The 26,151-nt window shown below is 40.2% G+C and overlaps 1 protein-coding gene across 1 annotated transcript; it reads right to left on the bottom strand.

The window, feature by feature from the left end:
* Nucleotides 1–1,406: 1,406 nt before the first annotated feature.
* On the bottom strand, nucleotides 1,407–21,904 carry VPS4B (vacuolar protein sorting 4 homolog B). The gene is made up of 11 exons (XM_052780605.1): nucleotides 21,728–21,904; nucleotides 18,905–19,016; nucleotides 17,599–17,749; nucleotides 16,266–16,333; nucleotides 13,187–13,306; nucleotides 12,793–12,949; nucleotides 11,178–11,326; nucleotides 10,938–11,019; nucleotides 8,641–8,860; nucleotides 5,523–5,660; nucleotides 1,407–3,656 (listed from the first exon to the last, which is right to left on the bottom strand). The coding sequence occupies exons 1-11, from the start codon at nucleotides 21,752–21,754 to the stop codon at nucleotides 3,555–3,557; spliced, it is 1,326 nt and encodes a 441-aa protein (XP_052636565.1). The 5' UTR covers nucleotides 21,755–21,904; the 3' UTR covers nucleotides 1,407–3,554.
* Nucleotides 21,905–26,151: the final 4,247 nt, after the last annotated feature.

Raw genomic sequence — 26,151 nt, 5'->3', positions numbered from 1 at the left:
CAATACACAAATGCCAGGACAGAGGATGAATGAACAATTAAGAGTTTTTACACAGCTAATTATGACGACAGAGGATTTGTGGAATAAAATCACTAGATTAAAATACTGTTTAAAAAAAAGCTGAAGAAAAATCAAATGGGAAAGCACTGGAGCTATGCCACAAGAGCTACAACAAAAGCCACCTGCTCAAGAATAAAAGGAACAATATTTTGATAAGAATTAAATATCTGTTGGAAAAGCAGCACAGCAGGAAACAAACTCCACCGAGTTCTTGCAATAGTTTATGTAAGTTACAGGAATGGGTTTAAGTCAACCATGATTACTAGGATGAATCTGGTTAAGACCAAAAATATGTATGGAAGCCAATCACGAAACAAGTTGTCATTCTGGAGGAAGGAAAGAGTAAACAGCAAAATAAAGATGTTCCTGCATATTTCAACAAACTCAGAACTATTAGAAAGCTTCCTGTCAAGATAATACTCAGAAATAACGCAAAAAAAATATCAGAATATATTCTTATTACGAAGAGGACTAAATAAACACAAAAAGCAGATCAAAATATCAGACCAGAGAATGTTCAGCAGCTTCTTTGCTTCTGTTGACAAAGAACAAACTACGATCAGACACCCCTGACAGACAGGAGCACGAACAAAAGCTAATTCAAGAGTATCTCCCTAAACTACATGTGTTCTGCTCCACTAATTAAAACAGAAGCATATTTGAAGACCAGCAGATAATTTGAAAAACAAAACCAACCAAACAAAAAACTTAAAGGAAATCTGTACGTTTTCGTTGTGCTAGAGAGTGACAAAAAGTCAACAGGTAAATCAGGGAAGAAACAAGACTCTGGAATCTGAGGTCTGTCAGGCAACATGGGAAAAAATACAAGTTAATTTACTGAGCTTTCCTAACCCTATGAGTATACATGCATTGAGATGTATACCACAAGTGACAGGAAATCCAAAGTTTAATGTCAATGTCAAGAAACCATCTGTGAAGAACACAACAAGCACATGTACAACAGATTTAATTGAATAACTATTTTACCCTCAGGAAGGAAAATGACATTTTTTCATATTGTAGTCAGAGTAAGCAGTAACACCAGAAGTTAGGAAAAAAATTTGTAAGCTAATTAGCCAAAGATGAGTCATACATCAGACCTTATGAAAAATGTACAACTAATTTATCCAGTATTTACAGAGGTTTTGATTATGTAAAGCAAATATAACCTTTCATAAGTTCTTTAATTTAGAGTATTTTCAATTAACACCGAAAACAAAAAAAAGTGATTTTGCAGCCTCCCCTCACCCCCATTTGGCTATCATCTATTCTGGGATAACTTAGCTAGGAAGCTCTGTGATCTATATTAATTTATTCCCATTTTACAAAGACAGCAAACCAAAAAGTTGTCCTTGTAGCTGCAATTCTAGGCAGCAATGTTTATTTGGAATATATTTCTAAAAACAACTTTAAACATCAAACATTAATGCTTCTGTTACAGATGTCATCCCACAACTGAGCAAGCAGCAAGATGTAAATTTAAAACATACAGTATAGTTTGCTTCTACATTAAAGATAAGAGATTACACAGTTAAGCTTATGGAAACCGATAGGACAAATCAGCCTACCACAAAAAAAAAAAAGTTCCTGAGAATTTTAAGATTGCAGTAAGGACTCTCATTTTAAAAAAAGGTCAAGAGACAAGTACTTCAGAGAGTAGCTTCAAACCTCTGAGTGAGAGCCCTGCCAGTATGTGGCTTACTTCTAAAGTGTTCACAAGAGGCAATGACAAAAAAGCAATCCTGCTGCAATGAGGATTACGTTTACTAACCATAGTTGCCTGCACCCACACTGGAATTCCTGTCGTCCCCCCTGCCCCCACAAAGGTCCACAAAAAGATTTGCAGTCCACTGATTCACATTTACATGTTCCAATGTAAGACAAAGGTAAAGCTGTGTGTAACAATGATTTTGGAATGAATGTTTCATCATGTTAGTAAACAAAAGCTCAGCACCTTGCAGATCAAAGAATTTTTAACTAAGTATTTTGTTTAGCTGTTAAACATAGAAACCAAGGACTAAAAAAAAATCAAGTAGTAAATACTTGAACATAACATTGAGGAAATACTCAAAGAACATAGCTGATGTACTATAATATTTTACTTCATTTAAGTACAGCAAATTTCACCCATCCTATGATTTATAAGTACACAAAATATGTACACAAAGGAAACCAAACCCCATCAAAAGACGATCATATATGTGTATATGTACATATAACATACACACAATGTGCAAATTTCTTTTAATGCAAGTTAAACAAAGCATATGCAGGATAGAGTTGTACAATGATAATGGAACACAGAGTATTCTAGGTATCCTAATGATGTTTTGTATCTACAGCCAGTGCAAACTTACAAGGCACAAACTCAGTGCTGACACTGTAGTGTTGTAAGTTACATTCAGGCACATCTCAACTTACAGCTCTTCAAAAAAAGATCAATGGAAGTGCTACTTCTGTACTAAAGTGCCAGCCTTCTCTCAAAGTTTAAGCACTAAATTGATGTAGCCTATATGCAATAGTCAACAGTAGGGTTCTGAGTTAATTTATCACTGGGAAGCCTGTGGCTAAAACATCCGTTATACTCTCCTTGCATGTGAAAGTATGCTGTTTCACAAAATACGCCCCATACATTCACCAAAGACTACCTATACCTTGCCAGCCTTGACATGTGGAATCTTACAGGATATTACTAATGCTTTTTTCTAACTTTAGTCAAACTCCTGCAGAAAGTAAATCCACATTTGGAAAAAAAAAAAAAAACCAAACCAAAACCACAAGAACAGCCAGCAAAACACCTTCTGAGATACTTCCATTTAACAAACTTTTGCTAAATTGCATAGTGACAGTGTGTATCAGCTAGTAGAGTTAAAAACAAAAGCTTGCTGTTTAAGGCAAAATTTTAACACAGCATAGCAGAAAAAGCCAAATACCAGTTCCATCAATATTTAAACAAAGTACTGGCCCATGTAGTCTTATCCTCACAGTGTTTTCTTTCTTAACTTTAATAGCTAACCCACACTTGCAATATGCTTGATTAGCAAATTTTGTTGCATTTTTCTAAATGAAATGAGAGCAATTAATATGTAGGCTGATTGACTGATACTGAAAACACCCAACAAATATGTTCTCTTCCACCCCTCAAAAAAGGGTTTTTTGAGCCTACTGGGAGTTTAAAACTCACTTGTACCAATACCTAAAATTGAGCTAATAGATTAAAATTTTCTAGTATTTAATAGACATTACCACATCACTTTGCTGTCTCACCCTAAAATTGTATTTTCATATTATTTTTCAATAGAAGACATTTAATAGACATCTGAGGAAAACAATACAATACAAAAGCTTAGGGGTCTTTGCAAAGGTATCTTCTGTTCCTTCTGCAAAGTAAGAAAAGAGTGATTTTATTGGCATTTATTTGAAGTGCCATCAATAAAGACACAAGAATACTTAAGAAAGCAAAAAAGTTCTAATGCTTGACATGTATCTTTGGTTTATCCTTCCTGACCAAAGTCTTCTGTAAACTTCTTTAACTTCTCCAGGTCCTGTTCATTAACTGTTGGTTTTGTGCTAGCTAGCGACCTGAGCATATCGGCCTGTCAGAAAAGAAAGAAAACAAGTGTTTTCAGAAACAAGTATAGTACCACTGCTAATAATCTTGTTGCCAAGACGAATATGCGTTAAAAAGCCCGTTAAAACAAGATGACCACAGGAGCTCCTATTTACACAAAGCTTTTAAGTAAGCCTAAACACTTCTGCACAGAGGCAGCATTTTAACCCTGTGAAGACAGACAACCGTCAGTGAGTTTTCTAATAACAAAACCACAACCTCAGGTTTAGGCCACTCATCCATTCAAGTTTTATTCATCTCTTTTCAGTAAAGAACCAAACTTCCTTTTATTTTGTCAGTTACTATCTTCAACCCATCTTTAACTAAAGCAGTTTGAAGTGGAAAATAATGAGATGTTCCCATGTACTCTCATAGTCCAACAATACAAAACAGTAGTTTGTGATTCATCTCTAGCGAAGTTTTACTGTTCATGACCGGTAATTTCTGTCTCTTCAATTCAGTCAATTTCCTAGATAAATGCTCAGATACTAGAAAATGGAGTTCAGAAAAATCACAGGTCTATGAAGTTGAAAGCAGCAGTTAAAACACCCTATGAATAAAAAGGGGCAAGAAAACTAATCAAGTCCTAGCCAAAGGCAACTGAAAAAAGTAGATGCCTAACACCTCATATTGCTATAAAATTATGGGTAAAACCAAAAGTTACTATCATGATTTCCTAGAATTGATATTTGTCTCATCAGACTAGAGATACCCTGCTTAGAAAGAATTAAAGACTGATCTTTTTAAGGACAAGAACTGATTTTGGACACTGAAACAACTGCCTATGCAACTATAGTGCATCAGAGCCCAGGTATCATTAGAAGCACACAAGGAATTGTTATGTTTAATCCCAGGAAAGACTAATTAAAAATCTGCTTAGACCATGCAGGCAGAAGTTTTAGGGCATGCCTGCATCTGCACACATCCTTTTGTGCTTTCTCAGTATGCAGATATGCACAGAAAATTATTTTCTGAAATACAGTGACAGTTATATTTACAAAGCAGTGCCTACTGTTTTAAAGGTTTGTGATCCCCATGAAATATACTCGTTTCTTTCATTCATTACAGGACTGTTTGCACACAAGAAATGACAGCAGCACAGATTTGTAATCAAGTCCTTCCCTCAAACATTGTAATTAAATTCAGAATCTTCTTTTGTTGCTCTTGGGGGAGAGATACAGAATGAGTGTCCAGCAATCATTTTTATTTTTTAATCAGCGAACTAAAAATTTCAATTTGTCTTAAAATGACATATTTTATTCCCTAGACCAAAGCAAGTATTTTAACATGCACAAAGAAAACAGCTGAAAGAGCTGTTTCCCCTGTGATGAAATTTAACCAAAACTACCATTACATCCACGATTATTTTACATTTTATTTATTTATGCTTGTATGTATTTAATGGGCAATATTTACCTACAGCATATCACTTCCCAATTTACACTGAATATAGTTTTCCATTTCCCAGTATCAATATTAATGCTACAGAGTGATGGGAACGAAGCCATCATGGGGCAGGGAACCCGAAGGTTTTAAATGAATAAAAGACAAGCGAAAGAACAATGGAAGAGCCAGATTGTGTCTACGGATGAAAGGACAGAAGCTGCATGCCAGCAGACAAGAACAGTAAGAAAGAAATGCTTATCAGGGATAGAGAGCTGGCTTTTTCACAAGCACACCGTACAGTAGCACTGTATGTTGGGAATTCGAGTGTTATCTGGTATGTCTGGCATTTCTGAAAACAAGCAACTCATCCAATTGCCTTGCAGAACCATTTGAAAAAGAGTCTTTACCTTAAAGTCTTTTCAGAGTTCTGCAAAACAAGAAAGAAATGCTGAGGAAGAATACCTACCATGGAAACTTGAGGCTCCAGTAATTTATCACCTGGTACCTCCATCCATGTCATTTCTATGGCTTCAGGATCACCTGGAGAGCAAGGGGTGAACAAATCTACCATTGTATTTGGATTAGACACTGATGGTCCTTTTACCTAAAAAAAATGGAAACACTCAGTTTACAGGAGTTACGATTTTAAAGACAAAGCCCAGAAGCTGAACAGCATCTTTAGAGCAAAAATATTCCTTGATTTTACACAGATGCCCCACCAATTGGGAAGATGTGTCCTGTGAAAGAGAAATTGTATACATGTACTAGCATCATTCACTTTGAAAACATGCAGCTGTAGCCAGATACTTAAATTCACATCAGGTCAAATCCCAGGAGCTGCTTCCTCCTAAGGTCAAGGATTTCTGTGGAAAACTAACATGCCAGGAAATCTAGTTGGAAAAGACCACGCTTCCTAGTCCCTGGTCACTTTGGGAGTTCATTCATCACTGGTTAACAGCTTTCTAAAAACTTCTCAATAATTATCCTTGAGTGCCCCTCAGGTTAGGAAGCCAGAGATGGGCTTTTCAGTCTTTGACATACTGCACTACAAAATTCTGAGCACCTTTCCTGACACCACTTCAGTACCACTCGACAGAAAACAGGGCCATCTAGTGGGAGAACAGAAACCATCCTTTTTTTCCCCAGACACATGGACAGACCCAAAAAAGCTGCACCAGGTGTGTCTGTTCCCTTTCTGCAACACATTATCTGGGACCCACAGTTTTATTTTCCTTCATCATTACCTGAAGCATCACACATCCACAGAAACTCAAGACACATGCAAAGATTGAAAGACACCACACTAACTGGCTATTTTTAACAGCAGAGAACTGGATTTGCTATTCTAAACCGCATTTAAAGGACGATGCTGGAGAGCACAGATTGTAATATTCAAAATACTGACAAATGTATATTACCACATAAAGCAAGGAATGTTTTACAATGAATGAGTAATAATTGAGGAAAGCACTGTTTAACTGGGGAAAGTTGCCTGTTAGATGCAAATCATTACTAAAGCTAAGATTTTGCTTACAAAAATAGGAAATTGCATCCAATTAAAGTACTAAGAGCCCAAATGGAATCAACTATCAACTTGGCTTATGTCAGAGCCCTCAAAGTACTGCAGTTGTGCCTTTTTTTCCTTCCTCTTTTTGGGGCAAAAGGAGGCAAGAGGTAAGAATTCCTTTTGAGTTGCTCTGCAAACTGTGACAACTGAGGTTATTTCATGGCTCCATGGTAGTCTGAGACATGCTGCAGATTCTTCCAAATTTGAACAAAAGGCTAAAAGCTAACAGCCCTTTAGCCAGAAATGTCATTGTCACTTAAAGTCAACAATACTTCAGGCATCACTGCTTAAGGAAAGGAAGCACCTAGAAAATCTTTGATATACCAAAAGAGCTGTTTTTTTTTTTTTAAACAGTTTACATTACAGTGTTACTGCTGAGTTGCCCCCCAAAGAAACTTATCAACTCAGTGTTTCAAAATACTTGTTTTGTTTTTAAACTGGGAAAAGCTCCTCAAAAACCCTTTAAAATGTTATTTGGTTTTCTTCCCCCCTCACCAAAATGACAGGCTGCAGGTTTATGTTAATAACTACAAAGCTGACCAAGCTTTCCTCAATGCAGACTCTGGAAAGTTACGTAGTCCTCTCATATTCTGGACCATATTGGATTTAAGTCTTCCTTTTTCTTCAAATCTTAAGCTGAATGTGTTCCTTGGAAGAAACTACATGGAAAAAAAGAGCCTATCTTCAATTCTAAACAACTGTAGCTGTTCAGGTTAGGGCCTTTAACCCTTTTATGTCAGGCTGAGTTACTGGTGAAAAAACCTGTAATTGTAACTGAGATGACGAAGAACTGCTGCCAAAACAAATTACATGGTACATATCTCTTGACAGGTTAGGATCTAAATTTTTTACTACTTTACCCAACCCCACACCTGCTCTTTTAAGGAGCAACAGATGAAAACTTCCCTTTACAGCAGCAAAGACCTCTACAGAATACCTTGACTTGCCTTTACACAAGATACACGAATTTCTGCAAAATCAAAGTTTACAGTAAAAATGTAAACAAAAAATACTTTTAGTCTGGGTCTACTCTAAAAAAAAATGCTACACAGGAAAAATATAATTTTATTTAACCAATACACATGTTGTATGTATTTGGAACTCTGTTTATAACCATTGATAACATTATCACACTTTTTTTTTCCCATTGAAGAGCTTAATAGTTTATAGAGAACAATTAATTTGATTGAACAAGACCCATATGTGCAAATTCTCCAGGGGAAAAAAGAGCATTCCCAGATTTAATGGATTTAGACTGGTGCTAAAGAACTCTAGCTGGTTCTTTGTCAGATAAAGTTTCTGAGATCCAAACATTTAGAAAAAATGTTTAAGTCAGTACATAGTATGTAGAGGTAACTGCAAGATAAGCCAAACAATATAGTTTCAATAGTCTCCTTCAAGTGCACTTAAATAAGTGTAAACTGTTTCACATTACAGCAGCATCCATAGGATGCTGCATGCTGCCCAATGAAACACAGACCTTGCTCAGTTGTCTTGCGTCTTTACTACTGTCACAAGTAACATTGATTCAATGTTTTTACCAGAACTTTAATTTTTCAGTTTGAAAAATATACAAAGCAGAATGTTCATAATTATAACCCATCTGTTCCCATGTGGATGAGGGATACATTTATTTAAACATGCTAGAAAAACATGAAGAACATGTAACTTGGTCCAGAAAAAGAGCACCTCTGTAACATTCCCATTTAAGTCAAACTTCAAAATGAATGCTTTTAACACTACCTAGAGACATGAACAGTCATCAGAGCTTGGATTACACAGCATGAATACCCAGAAACTAGCTCCACCAGACTTATGGCAGGACAGGCTGGGGGCAGGGAGATGAGGGAAGATTAAAAAAGAGGAGGAATACCCAAATTCTCCCCTGGTCAATAAAAAGGACATTCATAAGCGTGCAGTATTTCCCAAAACCAATTCAGTTTACTTGCAAGGCATTTTCAAATTAAGTTAGTTCTCAGAGATGAAATAACTCGAAAAATTTTTGATTCCTACTTACTTTTTTAAAGTGAGTAGCTGATTGCACTTTTCTAACAGGCTGCATCAGTGCATCACGTACAATGATGCTTATATCTGCACCAGAATAGCCATCAGTTTTCTTTCCAAGCTCTCGATAATCCGATTCCGTTAGGAGATTCGGAGTTGACCCAAGGTGAAGTTTGAACATTGCAGCCCTGGCATGGTCTTCAGGTAAAGGAATATAGATACGCTTCTCAAACCTCATTTAAAAAAGAAAAAACAAGATGTTCCACAGATGCTAGCTCATGCAGGTGCACAGTGGAAAGAAGCTTATGCAAATAAGTATATAGTTTGTTCCTAACAATATTAAAAGAAGCAGTTTCAGTATTATAAACCTTTAAAAAAAATTTCTAAGGCAAATATTCAACAACCTGTTCTCATACATACTGTAGCTAGCATAAGCTAACATCCAGAATGTAACAACTACTTCCTTTTCACGACAAAGATCTTCTCTTCAGACTGAAGTTTTTCCAGATATTCTCCATCAGAGTTTGTGTTTTAAAACAAAAAATTGAGGGGAAAAAGTCTTCAAGTGTTGAAGTATATTTGAACAGTTTTCACACTCAAAGAACTGCCTGATAACAAGCCGACACAACCACTTTCTACAGTCTCCAACTAAATTAAAGAAAACCTCATAGCTGGAAGCAAATTTGAAGTCATATTCTCAATACAGTTGTCAGAAAATGTTGATAAGTGCAGTTTTTCCTTTGACGCAGCGTCTGTTCTCACAGTGGGGATTACCTCCCACCAACAAAATAGGAGCAACTCCAAATTCTGTAGAAGACAATCAACTTGATATACATGACAAAGTGGGCCAAATCCATGAAAACCTCATTTGATTACTGCCATTGTTGTACAAGTTCCTTTAAGTCTTACGGACAAGACTTAGAGAGCTGCTCTTTCACACTACAGAGAATCAGAGAATGGTTTGGGTTGGGAGGGACCTTTAAAGGTCATCTAGTCCAACCCCCCTGCAATGAACAGGGACATCTTCAACTGGACCAGGTTGCTCAAAACCCCATCCAACCTGACTTTGGACACTTCTAATGATGGGGCATCCATAACTTCTCTGGGCAACCTGTTCCAGTGTCTCACCACCCTCATAATAAAAAATTTCTTCCTTATGTCCAAACATGGACATAAGGAAGATATGTCTAAGACATAAGGATATGTCTAAACCTACCCTCTTTCAGTTTAAAACCGTTGCCCCTTGTCCTGTCACTACAGGCCTTGGTAAAAAAATCCCAAACCTCTCTCTGTCTTTCTTATAAGCCCCCTTTATATATGGAAAGGTCACAATAAGGTCTCCCTGGAGCCGCCTTTTCTCCAGGCTGAACAACCCCAACTCTCTCAGCCTTTCTTCACAGGAGAGGTATACCAGCCCTCTGATAATTTTTGTGGCCCCCTTCTGGACCCACTCTATCAGGTCCATCCATACCTGCCTTGTGCTGTGGACCCCAGAGCTGGAACTTCAAAAATGACTTGAAATTTTAAGCAACACCTTCACTTCTAAATCTCTAGCACAAAACTATAGTCATACAGGTTGGAAGCGACCTCTGGAGGTCACCTGGTCCGACCCCCAAAGTATGGCCAGCTTCAATTAAGTACATAAATAAAAGTCACTGACAGGCACAAAAAAGTAATGTTTCTTTAGCCTACAAAAATGACCATTATCCAAGCTGTGTTCTCATCACAACATAATCATATTTGCCACATAGCTGTTATTTGTCCTCTGCTGCTCTGCAGCTCAAAAAAGACCCAGCTAATTAGATACAGGTATGGAAGTCCTTTATCTACAAAACAGCAGTTAAAACATGCACTGAAAGATCACAAATTATGCCTGACCAGTACAAAAACATGCTGTTTCTGTGTAACATAAGGCTACATTTCCATGAAAGAACTCAAGCTGCTCAACAGTTTAACAGCTGAAAAGGAAACCTCTACCCCTTCTTGTCCTTCTGAGGTACATATTTTGTAACTTGTCCCCCAAGCCCACCAGAAAACCAACCAACAAGGAAACAGAATAGTTTTGTGCTTGCTCAAGCACAATCATCTAACCAAGAAATCAAATAAACTACAGGGCCAATATAAGAGTGAACAACCTACCTCTTTAAAGGGGCAAGGGGCTCTTAGATTGGCTCAGTCCATCTCATGGAATTGAGTTGTAGAACATTAGCCATGTCCGCAAACATGAGCTGGATTACTACCTAAAGTGGTCTCAGACTGAACTCTCACAACAGTTGCAAATTTCATACCATGAAAAAAATGCCATCATACCTTCTCCTGATAGCAGAATCCAAAACCCAGGGTATGTTTGTCGCTCCTAAGACCAAGATTCCTTCATTGTCAACACCAACCCCTATAGCAGGGCAGAAATCATTTCGCCGTTTAGATGATAAACAGAGACTGTTTTAAAATGTCGTGGAACTGCAGATCTTTTTAGTGTTCTCATGCAAGCTATACTTAAAATACCTATCTTAATTCCTTTGACTGATTCTGAAAACCAAGTAAACTTACCTTGCATCTGGACTAGAAATTCTGTTTTTATCCGTCTAGCAGCCTCACTTTCATTTTCACTTCTTGACCCGCAGAGGGAATCTATCTCATCAATGAAGATAATAGAAGGTTTGTTTTCTCTGGCAAGCTGGAACAAGTTTTTCACTAATCTTAAAAAAGGAAACAGCTTCAGTTATCTTAATGATTACACCAGTAAAAACACATAACTTAAGATTATGATACAGTCACTTCCTTTAGAGAAAGCTAAAAAAAGAAAAGTATTAACATAAAGCTACTCAAAGACACAACATTCTTCCAGCTCCAAGACTCAGCATTATACTGAGCGAGATAGCCCAGCTTAAATGGAGGTGAAACATTTTAGAGTACTCCAAGCATGGTTTTGCAAGAAAAAGCCCTTTTTTGGTTTACATTTCTACAAGACAGCCTGGACTATACAAAACCACCACTTTTGGCAGACTCAAAAGAACATGGCTTTCTCTTATTTAACGTTTGTAACCTAATCAGGTTAACTCTAGAGATTTTGTAAGAAATAACATGTACATTTATGTTATAAAACTTTACTAAATACCTTTTATATGACAAGAAAAGTTGGTTTGCAAAAAAACCCTAGCCATATCTTATTAACATATTTCACTAAGTTAAAAAGGAAAATAAATAGGAACATGCTGGGAAATTCTTCACATTACCGTCACTAAATCTCAGGCAATAGTCTCAAATGAAGTCAAACAGAAAAAACGCCAAGCTGGACTCCAGTTCTGTATTCCTTTTGCAACAGAAAAGCAGCTTAAGGTTTCCAGCTTTGAGGAAAAAAACCAGTTCAAACACTTTATCTAATGGCCTTTCTTCCTCTTCCTATCAACTTTAAATAGTGTTGCTCAGTTGTCCCACACTTCAAACTATTAAAGCATGGTTTTGACAAGTATTCTCATCATCACAGAAAGTCTCTTCTGTACAAACCCAGAGCTTTTTCTTAATTCAGGTAATCTTCATTGGAAACCTAGATGGACAAATTCCTGCACTTCTAGACTGCAGACAACATGTCACTTCAGGCTTCCTGGTCTTCTTCACACATCACATAGTAACAAACAAAGAGTTAGCATGGGGAACCATGAAATTTTCTTTCATGGCTGCTCCTCTCCTTCAACCTATTTTTGCAAGTCTCTTATGTCTTCCAGATTTTGTTTGAAATCAGAATAAAGAAAAAACACCTCCGTATGGATGAAGAAATGCCATGTGTTAACAGCACAGCTGCTGGGACAGATGAGTGGGGAGATGCCAAGAGGCAGAGCACCCCAATGCTTCAGACTGATGTAGTGTGCAATCACAGCTGAGTTCAGAAGGGGAATGAGCTCCATGGTGGTCCCAAAACCTTTCTAAGCTAGTTTTAAAAACTATCTTGAACACTGAAGAGAGGTCCAGCTGCAGCAGCACAAAATGTAGTACATGATGATATCTTTACATGGCACTGCAGCATGAAGCATAGAAACACCTGAGGTTTGTTTTTAAAAAGACATGACCCTTCCCTCAAATTCAATTTCTTTACAGCAACTTATCTAGCTCTACATTAATTTCTTCTTGCCAATGTTTTCCCGGACCTCTGGCAACTCTAACTTACTTTTCACTTTCACCTAACCACTTTGAGACAAGGTCAGAGGAAGATACTGAGAAGAAGGTGGAGTTGTTTGCTTCTGTCGCCACAGCTTTTGCTAAATAAGACTTTCCTGTTCCTGGTGGTCCAAACAGGAGAATCCCTCTCCAGGGTGTTCTCTTTCCTGCAAGAGAGAAACCAGCAGTCTTCAAAATACTGTAGAAAGACTGAACCTATTTTTCTGATGAAGTCCCTCTAATTTACTCAGAGGTTTTCCACATCTACCCATGAAACTTCTGTCAGATGGATCACAATCTCTTTTTTAAGAGCTCAGCTTGAATCTGATACATTGGCACAACACTCCTCAGACGCCACTGCCGGTCCTGACTGGCCAATAGCAAATAAATGCTTTAATTCTGACCTGTAAACAGGTGTGGAAACTTAATGGGCAAGATCACTGCTTCTTTAAGTGCTTCTTTGGCACCTTCGAGGCCAGCAACATCACTCCATTTGACATTTGGTCGCTCCATAACGATTGCTCCTATAAGAAAACATTGTATAAATTAGTGATGCACATATCTTTTCACAACTTCAACAAATTCCATTTTGGAAAGAAATAAATTAGGAAATCTATGCCCATGTCCATACTGAATAAAAACAAGGCATTTCTAAGTAGATATAAACATCAAATACTGTTAGTCAAATGGATGTTATTTCTACAGAAATCTGTCACATTGTTTTATCGCAATAAACCATGGATAACCAGAATACTCAGAGTTAGTAGAAGTCCTGCAATGGTTAAAGCTAGCCCAAAACTGACCAGCAAATGTGCATTTAGTAGTCACAGAGGAGTAGTACCTTCTCTAACAGGTACCCAGGCATCATCTCCTCACTAAACCACCACTGTACTTCCTGAAAAATTTGAAACTTCATTTTAAACAAGGGAAGCAATGTAGCTGCACTAGCCCAGGATTTATAAGATTCTCCAGCAGATGAAGTAACTTGTTGGGTATCTCCAGATGGGCAGCAAACAATTGGATCATCTCATGGTAAAGAGCTTTGAGAGCTAGGGCTGAAAGCATTGGAAAGGTTTTATGGAGCCTGCTTAGCTGCAGAAGCAGCATCTTCTTAGTCTAGCCACATTCTCTCAAAGTTTATCATCAGGTCTCATCTTGCTCAACCAACTAGTTCAGCTTGATTTTAGCTAACTGAGCTGTAATTTAGCCTTCACTTCAGACTGGTTAGTCTGACATGCTAAAAATGATATTGTCTTGACTGCTTTTAGATGGGACAACTTGGATCTGAGCTAGTAGTTGAATATTAGATCTTGTAATCCTAGCCAAGGCAAATCCAAAAGGTAAGCGAAATTTTCTAACATGAACAAATGACAACCAACCCAATGCTTATCTAAGTACTCAAACACACTGAAAGTTTCAGTTGCCCTATTTCTCTACAAGGAGCTTTCTATAATTTCACAACTGGCTTTCACCAGCTCTTTTCTTGACACTTTCACCTTATGCCTTCAGGGCTCTGTGAAGTAATTTAAGGCTTTTTTTCTTCTACAGGATTGAAAATTTACTGTTACTCACTGGCTAATGAATAAAGCAAATAACACTTGCTTACTTTTTAAGTATCTCCTTTGAGATTTTTTCTTTTGCCGCATTCCTTTTCTATCAGATTGAAATGAACAATTTCTGTTAACAATTGCAATTGCTAACAATGTGGAATTTAGAGTCCAAAAGCAACATCATATTGTTAAAGGTGTTAAAAATGTTATAGAGAAAGTTGATTGCAAACCATCTTGGCTTGCAATCTATTTACTGGAATTAATTCAACCACCCACTTCCAATGCATTAAATTCTTTTGCTAGATTGATTACATCTCAGTTTTTCTTAAAGTAAACAGAACTATGGGCTCCATCACTAAAATAATTAGCAGAACAGGTACCAGTTCAGATAGGAATAGGAGATTATTTTAAAGTTGAAATATCAGAGTTATCTTAATCAGACATGCCATGGTAACTGAAATCACTGCACTGTAAGAGATTACCTGTACCAGGACACAAATGGAACTGGAATCGTAGGCTTCCTAATTTTGTAGGTGTAAATTAATAGCTGGAAGATTAAGCAATAGAGTACAAAAGGTACTTTAAAATTCTAAATGAGAGTACATGACAATAGACCCACAACTACTATCCAGTCTTAATGTTACTGGTCACTTCACCCACAATAAGCCAAGTTGCTATTATAATTAAAAACCTGATAAATACCCACAGATTTGGGGAAGTTCCATAAGGCAGAGTCAGCTGGGAGTAACAAGGCAGCAAAATTAAATACAAAAAATTTCTGTGGCTGTTGTCGGAAGCAAAATGAAAATGGGTAATCTGAAGGCTGCCCAGAGCTTGTATTATCTGAGTAACAGACTCCTATGTTACGTTTAAAGGTACCAAGGATCTCACACCTCAGACTTTCAAGCAATCAAATGTATAAGCAAGAACATCGTCATTTTATAAAAAGTATCAAAGAAGTGGTGGGTGCAAGAAACTACTTCTTGAAGTAAGAACATCAGATTCATATGGGAAGAAACAAAGCCTTTATAGTGAGAGACAGGACAACAGTCTAATGCTCATCATTTTTCTGTCATTTTAAAGTATAGGAAACTGTCCATAACATTAAATAAATGCGCAGAGAAGTAGAAAAAAACTTGGCACAGGTTCCAAATATGATACAATAGCTCCTGAAATTACACAGGCAGAGAGATTTGGTAAATGCATTTGATCTTTGTTACACTGAAAAATAGGGGAAGAACAACCACGTTTCTTCAGATCCATAAGCACCTTCTGGCAGGGAAGCTCTGAACAGTGCTTCACCATTAAAGGGTAAAACAACAAACAAAGCCTCTTTTTTACTGTGTATAAAACTACTGGTAGCTGCTATACATCACATCACTGATTGTATTCAACATTTCAGTTCAAAAACCCAAACTATTATGTTACTCAACTGGAAAAGCATCATCACTGCATATGAGAAAATGCTGCCTGTTACTATAAATGGGCAAGAATCCATGTTCTCAACTCCTATGCTTGAGCACAAGCTTTTTTGTGAAAATGGTCCTGCTTACACTAACTGTGTGATGTCTGTTACCTTAGCCTCTAGGCAATAATCCAATGCACTTTAGAGTAAAAAAATACTGATTCAGTTTAGCCAGTAGCTACCTGGGATCTTGCAACTTCTCCCATTGGAAAACGCTTTCCTGATAAATGGTACAATTTTAACATGAAGCACAGGGTACAGGAGAAACATTTCAACACAGTCACTGTATAATTTCATGGCACGCAAACCCATACTTCCATAAAGACCATGCTTTTATATGTGAAGAGTTCATACTATCTGAGCCACTTACAGACAGCAAGTTAATCCGTAACATTTATGTGGCAAAAACATAGGAATTTGCTTGACTGAAGACACCCCTATTTAAAGAAAAGGATGCTTCAAAATTACCTTGAAGTTGATTCTGTAGCTTCTTTTTTTCAGGATTCTCTGACTCCCCTTCCCCATCACTGTCATTCCTGATTTGGAAAAACACGAAAAACAAGAAAATGTTGAAATACAGTAAGGGAGACTGCTGACCTCGGATAAAAATCAGAATGCAGAAAGCAGAAAAACCACCAGTCTGAGGAATGAAAGAAACCTTGAGATGCCTTCAGATCTCTACAAGTTTACATCATTGTCCTCTTGTACTCCTGCTTTTCTACACCACGTTCTTTCTAATTCACCCTCCTCACCATTTCAACTTCCTCTTATGGGTCTGAGCTCTTTTAACACACTCCTACATGCTCTGAGCCAGCCTTTAGGAAACAAAAGCAACAGGGAAGCACTAAAATGGTTTATTTGTAGATATTGGCACTTGTCCCCTATCTGGAACTGCCACAGGACTTGGTCAATTCCCTCTAGTACTATGAAACTCTACACCATCATCTTGTCAGAACAAAGGAAACCGGAAGTTAAACAAGGGAAAAAAAGAGACTTAGTGAACAACTGGAGTGGAGGTCATGAAAATACATGTAGCCTCTGTGATATTACCAATTCCTTCTATAATAAACCAGCAGAACACAGTACAGCTCAAAAAATAAAACTGATGAGACGAGTAGACAATGAAGGAGACTGAAAATCAGGTGAAGTTTCAAGAGACAACTGAACAACTCTAGCTGTTCAGGACTGCTAAAAAGGGCAATCCCACCAGAAGGTATCATCCTGAATCCTTCCTCTCTCCTATCCCCACAAAGGCAGTAGCAAATGCAAAAAAGGCTCTGCTTGTTCAGCGCTCTGATACGCAAAATGAAAACCAAATCTAATAGAAGGAAAACAGCAGAGAAACTAATGCAGCAAGGCATTAGAATGATTCAGTCCATCTTATAAAACTTCACCCTACATAGAGCTTTGCACCTCTTACTGAGCACGAGACAGATCAAACTCGGGCCCTAGTAATCATCAGTCTGAATTTATTTTCTAGTTAGTAAGTATTTAAATGTAGAAAAATGTTAAGGGTCATCAGACTTATTGCCATTAAATCCTATAATCATGTGTTAGTCTGAAACAGCTTTCATTCTTCAGTGAATTTCCTAAGCAAATGTTCGCACATTTTAGTAAACAAGCACAGAAATGCCCGTGACGCTAATACATGTTATTTTTCTTTTATTAGCCCACTGTATTTCAGCATTAGTAGTCATTTGAAGCATTTAAAAAACACTAGTTAAAATGATCTTTGAAGAGTTGAATTTTAGAATAAGCTGAGTTCAGGAAGTATTTTGCTTTACCTTCTCCAAAAACATACCCTTTTCCATCAGTAGGACCAGACTCTTTAACTGGTTTTGGTGCAGTTTTTTCTCTCTTTTTCAGATATTCTTTCAGCTTTTCTGCTCTGTCCAAGTATTCTGTACATTTCATTCTAATGCTCTGTTTTGCTTTATCACCCTGTGCTTCATCTAAGAGTTTGAAGAGAAACAATGCTTTGTTAACAGCAAAACACATGTGCATCAATCAGAAAACAAGACTAAATCTGTCTTCTTTATATCTTATTAATATACCTCTCTCAGGGTTCACCACATAATCAAACGCCTATCTTTCCACTGTATCACGGAAAGAAGTGACAGGAAGGATGTCATTACCTGCCAGAAATCAAATATACACCTCAACATTGCTTTGGCTTAAAATTTGACTGTACAGGATTAAGGACAATGGCACTGGAAGCTTTTCTGTCAGCCTTTCGAGCTGCTATGCATTGTCTTAGTAACTCCTTTTCTAAAATAGCTCATCAAGAAGCTGCTTGTGCTAAGCAATTTTTATTTAGAAGCATACTTTATTTTTCCATAGCCTACTAAATTTAAAAGATGTTCACATCATAAAGAAAAAAATTACATAAAACATCTGAAAGTTAGGTGTGGTTCAACAGCCACACTGTTCTCTTAGTCACTATTACAGTATTTCAAATCAGCAATCAAAATTTAACGTTAGGTTTATGTGTTAAGTTTCCAAAAGTACATCAGTATTGTTAAAAGCACAAAAAGTGATATTCTGATAAAGTCAATGAAATATAAATGGATAGGAAGTGATAAACACAAATTATCCTATGTGACTATAAAGAAAATAGTGGTTTTTTCAAATCATGGAGATCTGCAAGTGCACTTATGTCAGGCCAACAACCCTAGCCCACTTAAATTAGGGCTGTATCTACATTAAGAAAGCCCACTCCTTGCATACAAACACTTGACATGATACAAAAGGTACACGGAAGTGTGAAAAGGCATAAAATAATGAGAATATGGAAACTGAAGAAAAATTACAACATACAAAGACAGAAGTTCAGAAGAGAGACAGCAAACCCCTGCCTTCCTCTCTTAAAAAAAACCCCTAAAACAAAACACAAGCAAAAAAAAAAATCTGGTTTCTTACGAGAACGGAGCAAGTACACAACACAGTAAAGGTAAAAGCTACAAAATATATGACCTCAGTCAAACTACAATTTGCAAGTATCAGCTGATGAAGAAAGTAAAAATTTAAATACTGATGTCAACATAAGAGATTACTCTGTGCAATTTGACTACTAAACTTTACTTAATCAACCAATACATTACACTTACATTTAACAACATGGAGAAAATACTGCACAGCGTGTTGGTACAAGCGGAAGGCTTCCTCATAGTTTCCTGCTTTATCTTCTTGTGCCGCCTTGCTAGCAAGGTCTATTGCTTTCTGTAACACAAGGAAATAATTAAGTGGTGTGTGAGAGCATTTTGCATGATCAAAGAGACGTTCTAAGCTATTGCTCTGACTGGTTTTTGATGGCCAGTTTTTCTGCTCTTCAACATTTATCCCCAAAAGTCAAATACAATTGATTGCAAGTCTTAGGTGGTGCTTTGTACATGACCATATTTCTATCCTTTTATGAACAGTGATTAACAAACTGCTGAAATTTACTATCACACAAAAAAGTGTAAGTTAGAAAAACAAGTTTATGAGTGCTAAGTTGGAAGTACTACTGGTTTGTCTATGCGGTTTTCCTTACCAATCTCTTGCATTTATTATGGAAAGATTTGGAAATCCATTCTAAGTTGTGGGGTTTTTATCACAGACCCAGACACGTTGAACTATGACCGATGACATCAGCAAACCCTGTCAATAGCAGAGTCAATACAGGAAGTACGTGATTACAATGCACTGAAACTAGCACTATCACTCTTCCAACCCTATGCTAGGAAACATCTTCAAAGACTGACTATTTGTTTGGCTTCTCTAGAAGGATTTAGGATCTTGATATCCCAGTGAGAAATTCTAATTACCACTCCAGTGGGAGGGGAGAAAAAACTCCACCAGACAAAGAATGTACCCAAATCGCGAGCATCAAGAAAAGTTCTAGGAGAAGTTATGGATGGATTTTTAATTTATTTGTTGAGCTAGTTTCAAATAAAACTGACTGTGATCTAAGCCATCATGTTGCATACACCAGCCTGTGGATTTGTTGGTATCACCGTTATTCCTTTGCTCTTAAGTGCTCATTACCTTTTATTACACTTTGGTCCTTGGAATGCCTATACCACTTCAGGACAATTAAAGCTGACGGTTTGAGCAACTAGTTCATGTAAGTTTAAAAAAGGCAGCCTGTTAGCCAGCGTTAACCAAGACTAACTAAATCTTCTATAGCCCCACATGTATTTTTCCACATTCAGTCAATTTCTTTTCCTAAGCATTGTTAGTATGCTCAGGATGATTATGGTAATGTCAGGGAGCAAGGTGGAGAGCTTCAACTGCAGCAAGGAGTTTTCATTAGACATTCCAGTACAGATACTCTTGCCACTATCTGGACACTCTGAGGTGTTTCAGTCAAAACAAAGATAGTAAACAGCAGACATGAAAGAAGAAACAGCAAAATCTCTCATTCTATTGCTTTGTGTTGCTGTCTTGGAAGCAAAGATCATCTCAACAGATGTACTTGACATCAAAGAGTAATCTATTTAAAAACAGTGATCCAATAAAGCAGACTCTACAGTTCTGTTGTGGCAAGTGTTGGAACACTGGAAGCACTTATTTCTTTGGAACAGAACTTAGCCTTTCCTTTTTGGAGAAGCCATGAGCTGATAAGCAGTTTACCACATTTGAATGAGCAGTCCCCTCCTTGCTGCTCACCTTGTGCTGGCTCTGTTAGGCCCCGCTATGCATCATTCGAATCCAGCAAAAGCATAAAAATTAACCCAAAAAAGAAGTTACCTCCTTCTTAAAGTTCTTGGGTCCCTTAGAGACTTAAATTACCACAGAACAGTCCAATGATTCCTGGATCCAGTACAACAAAGAGTGACAGACGTGACACTAAATTCAAAGAATAAATGGCAAAGACCACCTGCTAAAATGGAACTGTGAGAAAACAGGGCACGTTGCAGCCCTGCTCCTCTGAAATAGAAGAAAGTCTACATCATGTATTGACTGTTTTTGATATACTCCGTTTTTGTAAATACTCAAAGACTGTTACTTGGGTATTGGATTCTCAGCTCTAACTACATCAGCTGGAATCTTAGCCTGTTACTGTGATGAAGAACACTGCTATCAAACAGGAAATAAGTTATTAGAAAGTTCTGTGGACTGGGAAATAGATGCCCAGCTCTAATTATCCATGAGGCACAAGCTGTATTTATCAGGCTACGGTTTGATAGTTTGATGAACATCACTCTCAGAAAGAACATCAGCTTAAACATGTTTCATTCTCCTTCTGCTTATTCTAGACCCTATGATATCTCCCCTAGCTTTGCCAGCGTAAGCATTACGTGGCTGTAACGAGCTTACAGAAATGATCACGGTTCAGAACAGCTCAACAAAAGATTACGATTTTTTACCACAGGTCACTTCTGGATCTGTTTTGCCAACTTAGCCGCGGGACCGACTAGACAGCCCCACCTGAGGGTTAACACAAGCAGAAGAGCAGAGCAGGCAAAGGCTTCCTGCAGTCAGCAGCCCTAGAAGAAACCTAACCCAAACTGTGCCTCTACACCACCACAGGCAACTGTGCCTCCCACGCGGACATCAGGCCCCGCTGCTCCAGCGTCCCGCAGGGCTGCTGCGCCCGCCGGCCCGGCAGGTCCCGGTCCACGTCCCCTCCCCGGGGACGCCGCGCCCGCCGGGCCCACCGCTGACGAGGGGATGACCCTGCGCCCTCCGTTACTGCCGAGCCCCGAGCCGGGTCCCCTCGACAGCCCCTTGCGCCTGCGCCTGCCGACGGCGGCAGCCCGCGGCCCTCCCGCCAGTGTCCCCGGCCCCGCGAGAGGGGGGCGTTTGCGCTCCCTGGCCCCCCGCCCCGCCGACGGGCGGGCAGGCGGCGGGGACACCCCAAACCCGCTCACTCCTGCCCGCCGCCCCCTCACCACCGCCGCCGCCGGCTGCCGGGCCCGCCCCGCCCCGGGCCGGCGGCGCTCTACCTGCAGGTTGCTGGTGGTGCCCGCCATAGCGGCGCGGTGGAGCGGGGTGGGAAGGAGACCGGAGAAGAGGGCGTAGGCCCGCGGCTGCCGGTGGTGGAACTCCCCCCCGCCGCCGCCGCCCACAGAACCGAAACCGCGGCCTCCACCAGGCGCTTCCGCACCCCGAACACCCGCTTCCGCTTCCGGGCACCACCCCGCGCGCCGCGTGAGGTCACTGCCATGCGCCGCGCCGCGCCCCCCCCCCCCCGCAGCGGGAGCTCTGCGCATGCGTGCCTCCCTCACGGAGACGTAGAGCCGCGGAGAGGGGAGTTGGTGTGTGGGTTGCTTCTGTGAAATGTTAGAAGGTTGTTGCTAGGGCTTGGGGTGGAAATTAATTTTTCCTCCTCTCACACCAAGCTTAAGAAATTTCCCTACGCCTCTGCGCTGCCGTCCACCAAGGTTTGGCTGCCTGCGGTGGTGCTGTCTTTCGCATCACCTGATAAAAGTGGTGAACGCTTTGGTTGGCAGAACCAGCTCTTAATGGGTTCGGACGCGGCCACGAGTGGTCAGGTGTTACTCACCTGTGGGTTAGTAATAAAACTCAAGTGATGTGCGTTGCCCACACAAAGGAGGAAGTGATTCAGAACACAGAAAATTACAAACCGGTGTGGTGGGTTGACCCTGGCTGGAGGCCAGGCGCCCACCAAAGCTGCTCCATCGCTCCCCGCCTCAGCTGGACAGGGGAGAGAAAATAGAACGGAAGGCTCGTGGGTCGAGATAAGGACAGGGAGAGATCACTTGCCAATTACTGTCACGGGCAAAACAGGCTCAACTTGGGGAAAATTAATTTAATTTATTGCCAATCAAATCAGAGCAGGGTAGTGAGAAGCAAACCCAGATATTAAAATACCTTCTCCCCACCCCTCCCTTCTTCCCAGGCTTAACCTCGCTCCCAATTTTCTCTACCTTCTCTCCCTGGCAGCACAGGGGGAAGGGAATGGGGATTGGGTTCAGTTCATCACACGTTGTCTCTGCGGCTCCTTCCTCCTCAGGGGCAGGACTCCTCACACTCTTCCCCTGCTCCAGCGTGGGGTCCCTCCCACGGGAGACAGTTCTCCATGAACTTCCCCGGCCTGAGTCTTTCCCTATGCTACTGTAATTCCTTTAGGGCAAAAAAGGAATATCTGGGAAACCACTAGATTAATAAACCCCATTCTTCCAACTAGCTCCAAGTAACCACAATACAAGTTGACTTAGTTTCAGTGTCACTTTTTGATTTTGTTTTGTAATAAAATGGTTCTCTGATCCTTTTCGATATTGTCAGTAGGCTGCCTGTTCTGGGCAGAGGGTAAAAGGCATAGCCACAGTCACCCCTATACCTGGGAAGGTTGTGGTAATCTCTTCCTCAAGTTATCTGGTTGGCAGTTTATTTTGGTAAGTGTCCTCATATATCCACATGCTGGAGGATGCTTTGGTTGGTTTTTAGGCATGGTCAGTAACAGCTGTTCTCCTTGGCTTGATTGCAAATGTGAAAAGACATGATGTACTGAAGATGAAGTAATGTAATGAGGCTTGGGGAAATGACATGGTAAAGAGAGATGGTGGAGAAGGTGTTGTTTATTGAGTTTTTCACAAAAGACAACTGAAAATGGCCAAGTGACAGGAGAGCTGATGATTTCTAAAGGAACCTTATAGCTGTGTTGTCATCAGGATTCAAGCATAGCATCAATGGTGTGAAGTGCTCAAGAAAACTCTGTGGGTTAAATGACATGTATCCATTTCTTTCTTATGCTTATTTCATCTTCAAAGCATGAGGCAAAAACATTCTTTTTACCCTTTCATGGAGCCTTTGGTCTACTTCTAACCTCCCTTTTTGTTTAAAACACACTGCTTCCTTGGAGATATCATTTCCTTTTTGTCTTTACCTTCTCATTCTGATTAGTGTGGCAACTGAGAGGTAGCTAGAGATGACTAACGCTAGTATCAGAGTGAGACTTTGGTATTAACTAGATGACACAGAGCCATGCAGTGAAGGGAGATCACTGCCTTAGGGAACTTAACAGTGTAGATAGACAAGGCAGAGAAGAAAGGTAGAAAATATAACCTCTATTTTTCTATATTTTTCTACCTGATGAAATAATGCAGAAAGATCAATCTGACCTCGGTGACAAAGGCTGTCGGTAACAAAACTAGCAAGTAAAATTCAGGTTGTCCAGATCCCATTATGTTACTTTGACCCAGTTTGGTGTACACACAATGAGCTCGTGCGCCTGAGACTGGACCTCCAATGGACGTGCAGTGCGGCTGTGCTGAGCATAGACAGCCAGTCTGGCCACGTCGCCTGCAAGCCTCCTCCTGTGCAGTGGGAAGCATGCTGGGCCAAAAAGCAGGAGCGCTGCTGTTCTAAGAGATCCAAGCCACCAGCTGTCCTCGGGAACGTGTCCGCCTGCAGTGTAGTGCCTTTGGGAGCACTGCTGCTATGGTATTCCCAGGTGGATGGCTGCCATCTGTAACCACTTTCAATAGCGTTGAAACCACGCCAGCATTGTGGGAGAGGGCTGTGTCCTAAGACCCCTCATTTCTAATGCACTCAGGACTCTGGGCGCAGAGAGGGTGTTGTATAGTTATGGAGCCCAGGAGGAAAAGAGTTAAAGCTGTACTCAGGACCAGAAAGACTGAAGCTGAAATAAAGCCATGTTACATCTGTGGCACTAGAGGCAAGGGTGACCTTTAGGGCAAGACCTGAAGCACTGGATTTTGAGGAGTAATTGGTCTTCAGACTCTGTATCCCATCCCATGGCCCGAGGTGCCAGTGCAAGCATCTCCACCACAGGTCAGGAATCCTTTTCCCAGAGCCCTTGGTCTTTGCACCCCTTTCTTCAGCAGCCGCAGCAGCAACTGAAGGAAAATAGAGCCCTGCTTTGAAAGTCGGACCTTCCTGCTTTGACGTGTCCCCTTCCCACCTGCCCCTTCCCCTGTGTCTGTGGAGGTAAAAGCAGTGAGTGGGAGAGGCAGAGGCTTCCCTGGACAAACCCAGCCCTTCTAGGAGAGCCTGCAGGTTCAGCGCAGGCAGAGGGCAGGAAGGAGTGGCCTTTGGGCAGGGATTTCCTCCATGTCTGGCTCTTCCCCCACCTGAGTGTCACTGGTCACACACATCGTGGGCACAAGCCACCTGTCCCTTCCCGCACCCCAGACCCGGTGGTTCACAGCTGGGACAACACCAGCCACCGGTTTAGATTTTGTTCCATGGGAATGATCAGTTCTTGAGAAAATCTGAGCTGAGGTGGCTCCTTGGGTGGGTCAGGGCATGACCATGGCCCATCCCACCGCCTCGGCCGGGAGCAGGGCAGCTGGGGGCACTGGGGCAGCCCCAGCCCCGGGCATCGGGCACAACCCTGGGGATGAGCCGAGGCCAGGCTGGGTCATGGGCCCATGGGTGGGGGTCAGGGTCAGCCCCCCATGAGGGGAAGCAGGGTCAGACCCCTGGCATGGCTGGGCAGGGCTGTGGGGTCACAGGTTGATGTAAGGAATCCCACTTAAACCAAGTTCGGAGGATGAATCATCTACTTCTGCAAAATTGGCATTCAAAAACTAACATTTCCTCTTCCGCCTCCTACTTTTATCATCTGGCTTGAGAGAACACGAAGCCTGCTGGTAGACCTTGGTCTTGCTCATCCATTTCACTGGGAAAACATTCAAAGTCTGTGGTGGATGGTGGCAATACATTTCCTGGCATAGTACAGTAATGGGTCTGGTTGTGCCTCCCCGGAAAAGAAAATTTAAATTTGTACCTTTTGAGCTAAACTCTTTGGATTTCTTAGTTGTGTTAATTTTCACTCTACTTCTGGTTTAGTTTTTAAAGTTGGAAACTCTAAATATGTAAATGCTTGAAGATGCACTATGATTTTGATTGAGGTGTGTGTATGTACAAAATGTGTTATCTTCTGGACTAAGTTACTTTAGGCAATGGAATGACTCCAGATGTATACGCCTGTACTTCATAGTGAGATTAATCCAGCACATCAGGAAAATAGCCTGAGAAAATGATTGCAGACATAACTGAGGGCACATTTTGAAACTGTTCACTTGATCTTCTGACAAAGCACAGAAATAAAAACGTAGCTTGTTTTCTTAAATTGTGAAATAGACAGTCCACTACTACTGTGGTTTTTGAACAACATTTAGCATAGTGTATTTATTTCAGGACTTTTTTCTACTGTTACATGGGTACCAGCAGAAATTGTCAGGAACAAAAATGAAATCTGAAACAATATTTTTCTTAGGTTTGCCTGTGTTGTCTTCAAGGGTAATATTTGCTCTATACAGCATAAGTCTGGGGAATTCTGAGGCTTTCCTCATCATGAACTCACCGGATGGGGACACTCATATTGGCGTTCTGTATACAGGCCAAGGACAAACTTTTCACCTAGGTCTTCTCTGCATAG

Source organism: Harpia harpyja, chromosome 1 (genome assembly GCF_026419915.1).
Source record: "Harpia harpyja isolate bHarHar1 chromosome 1, bHarHar1 primary haplotype, whole genome shotgun sequence".
In the NCBI taxonomy this organism is placed as follows: domain Eukaryota; kingdom Metazoa; phylum Chordata; class Aves; order Accipitriformes; family Accipitridae; genus Harpia; species Harpia harpyja.
Note: the sequence above shows the minus strand (reverse complement) of the source record. Positions and strands in the feature narration are given on the sequence as shown.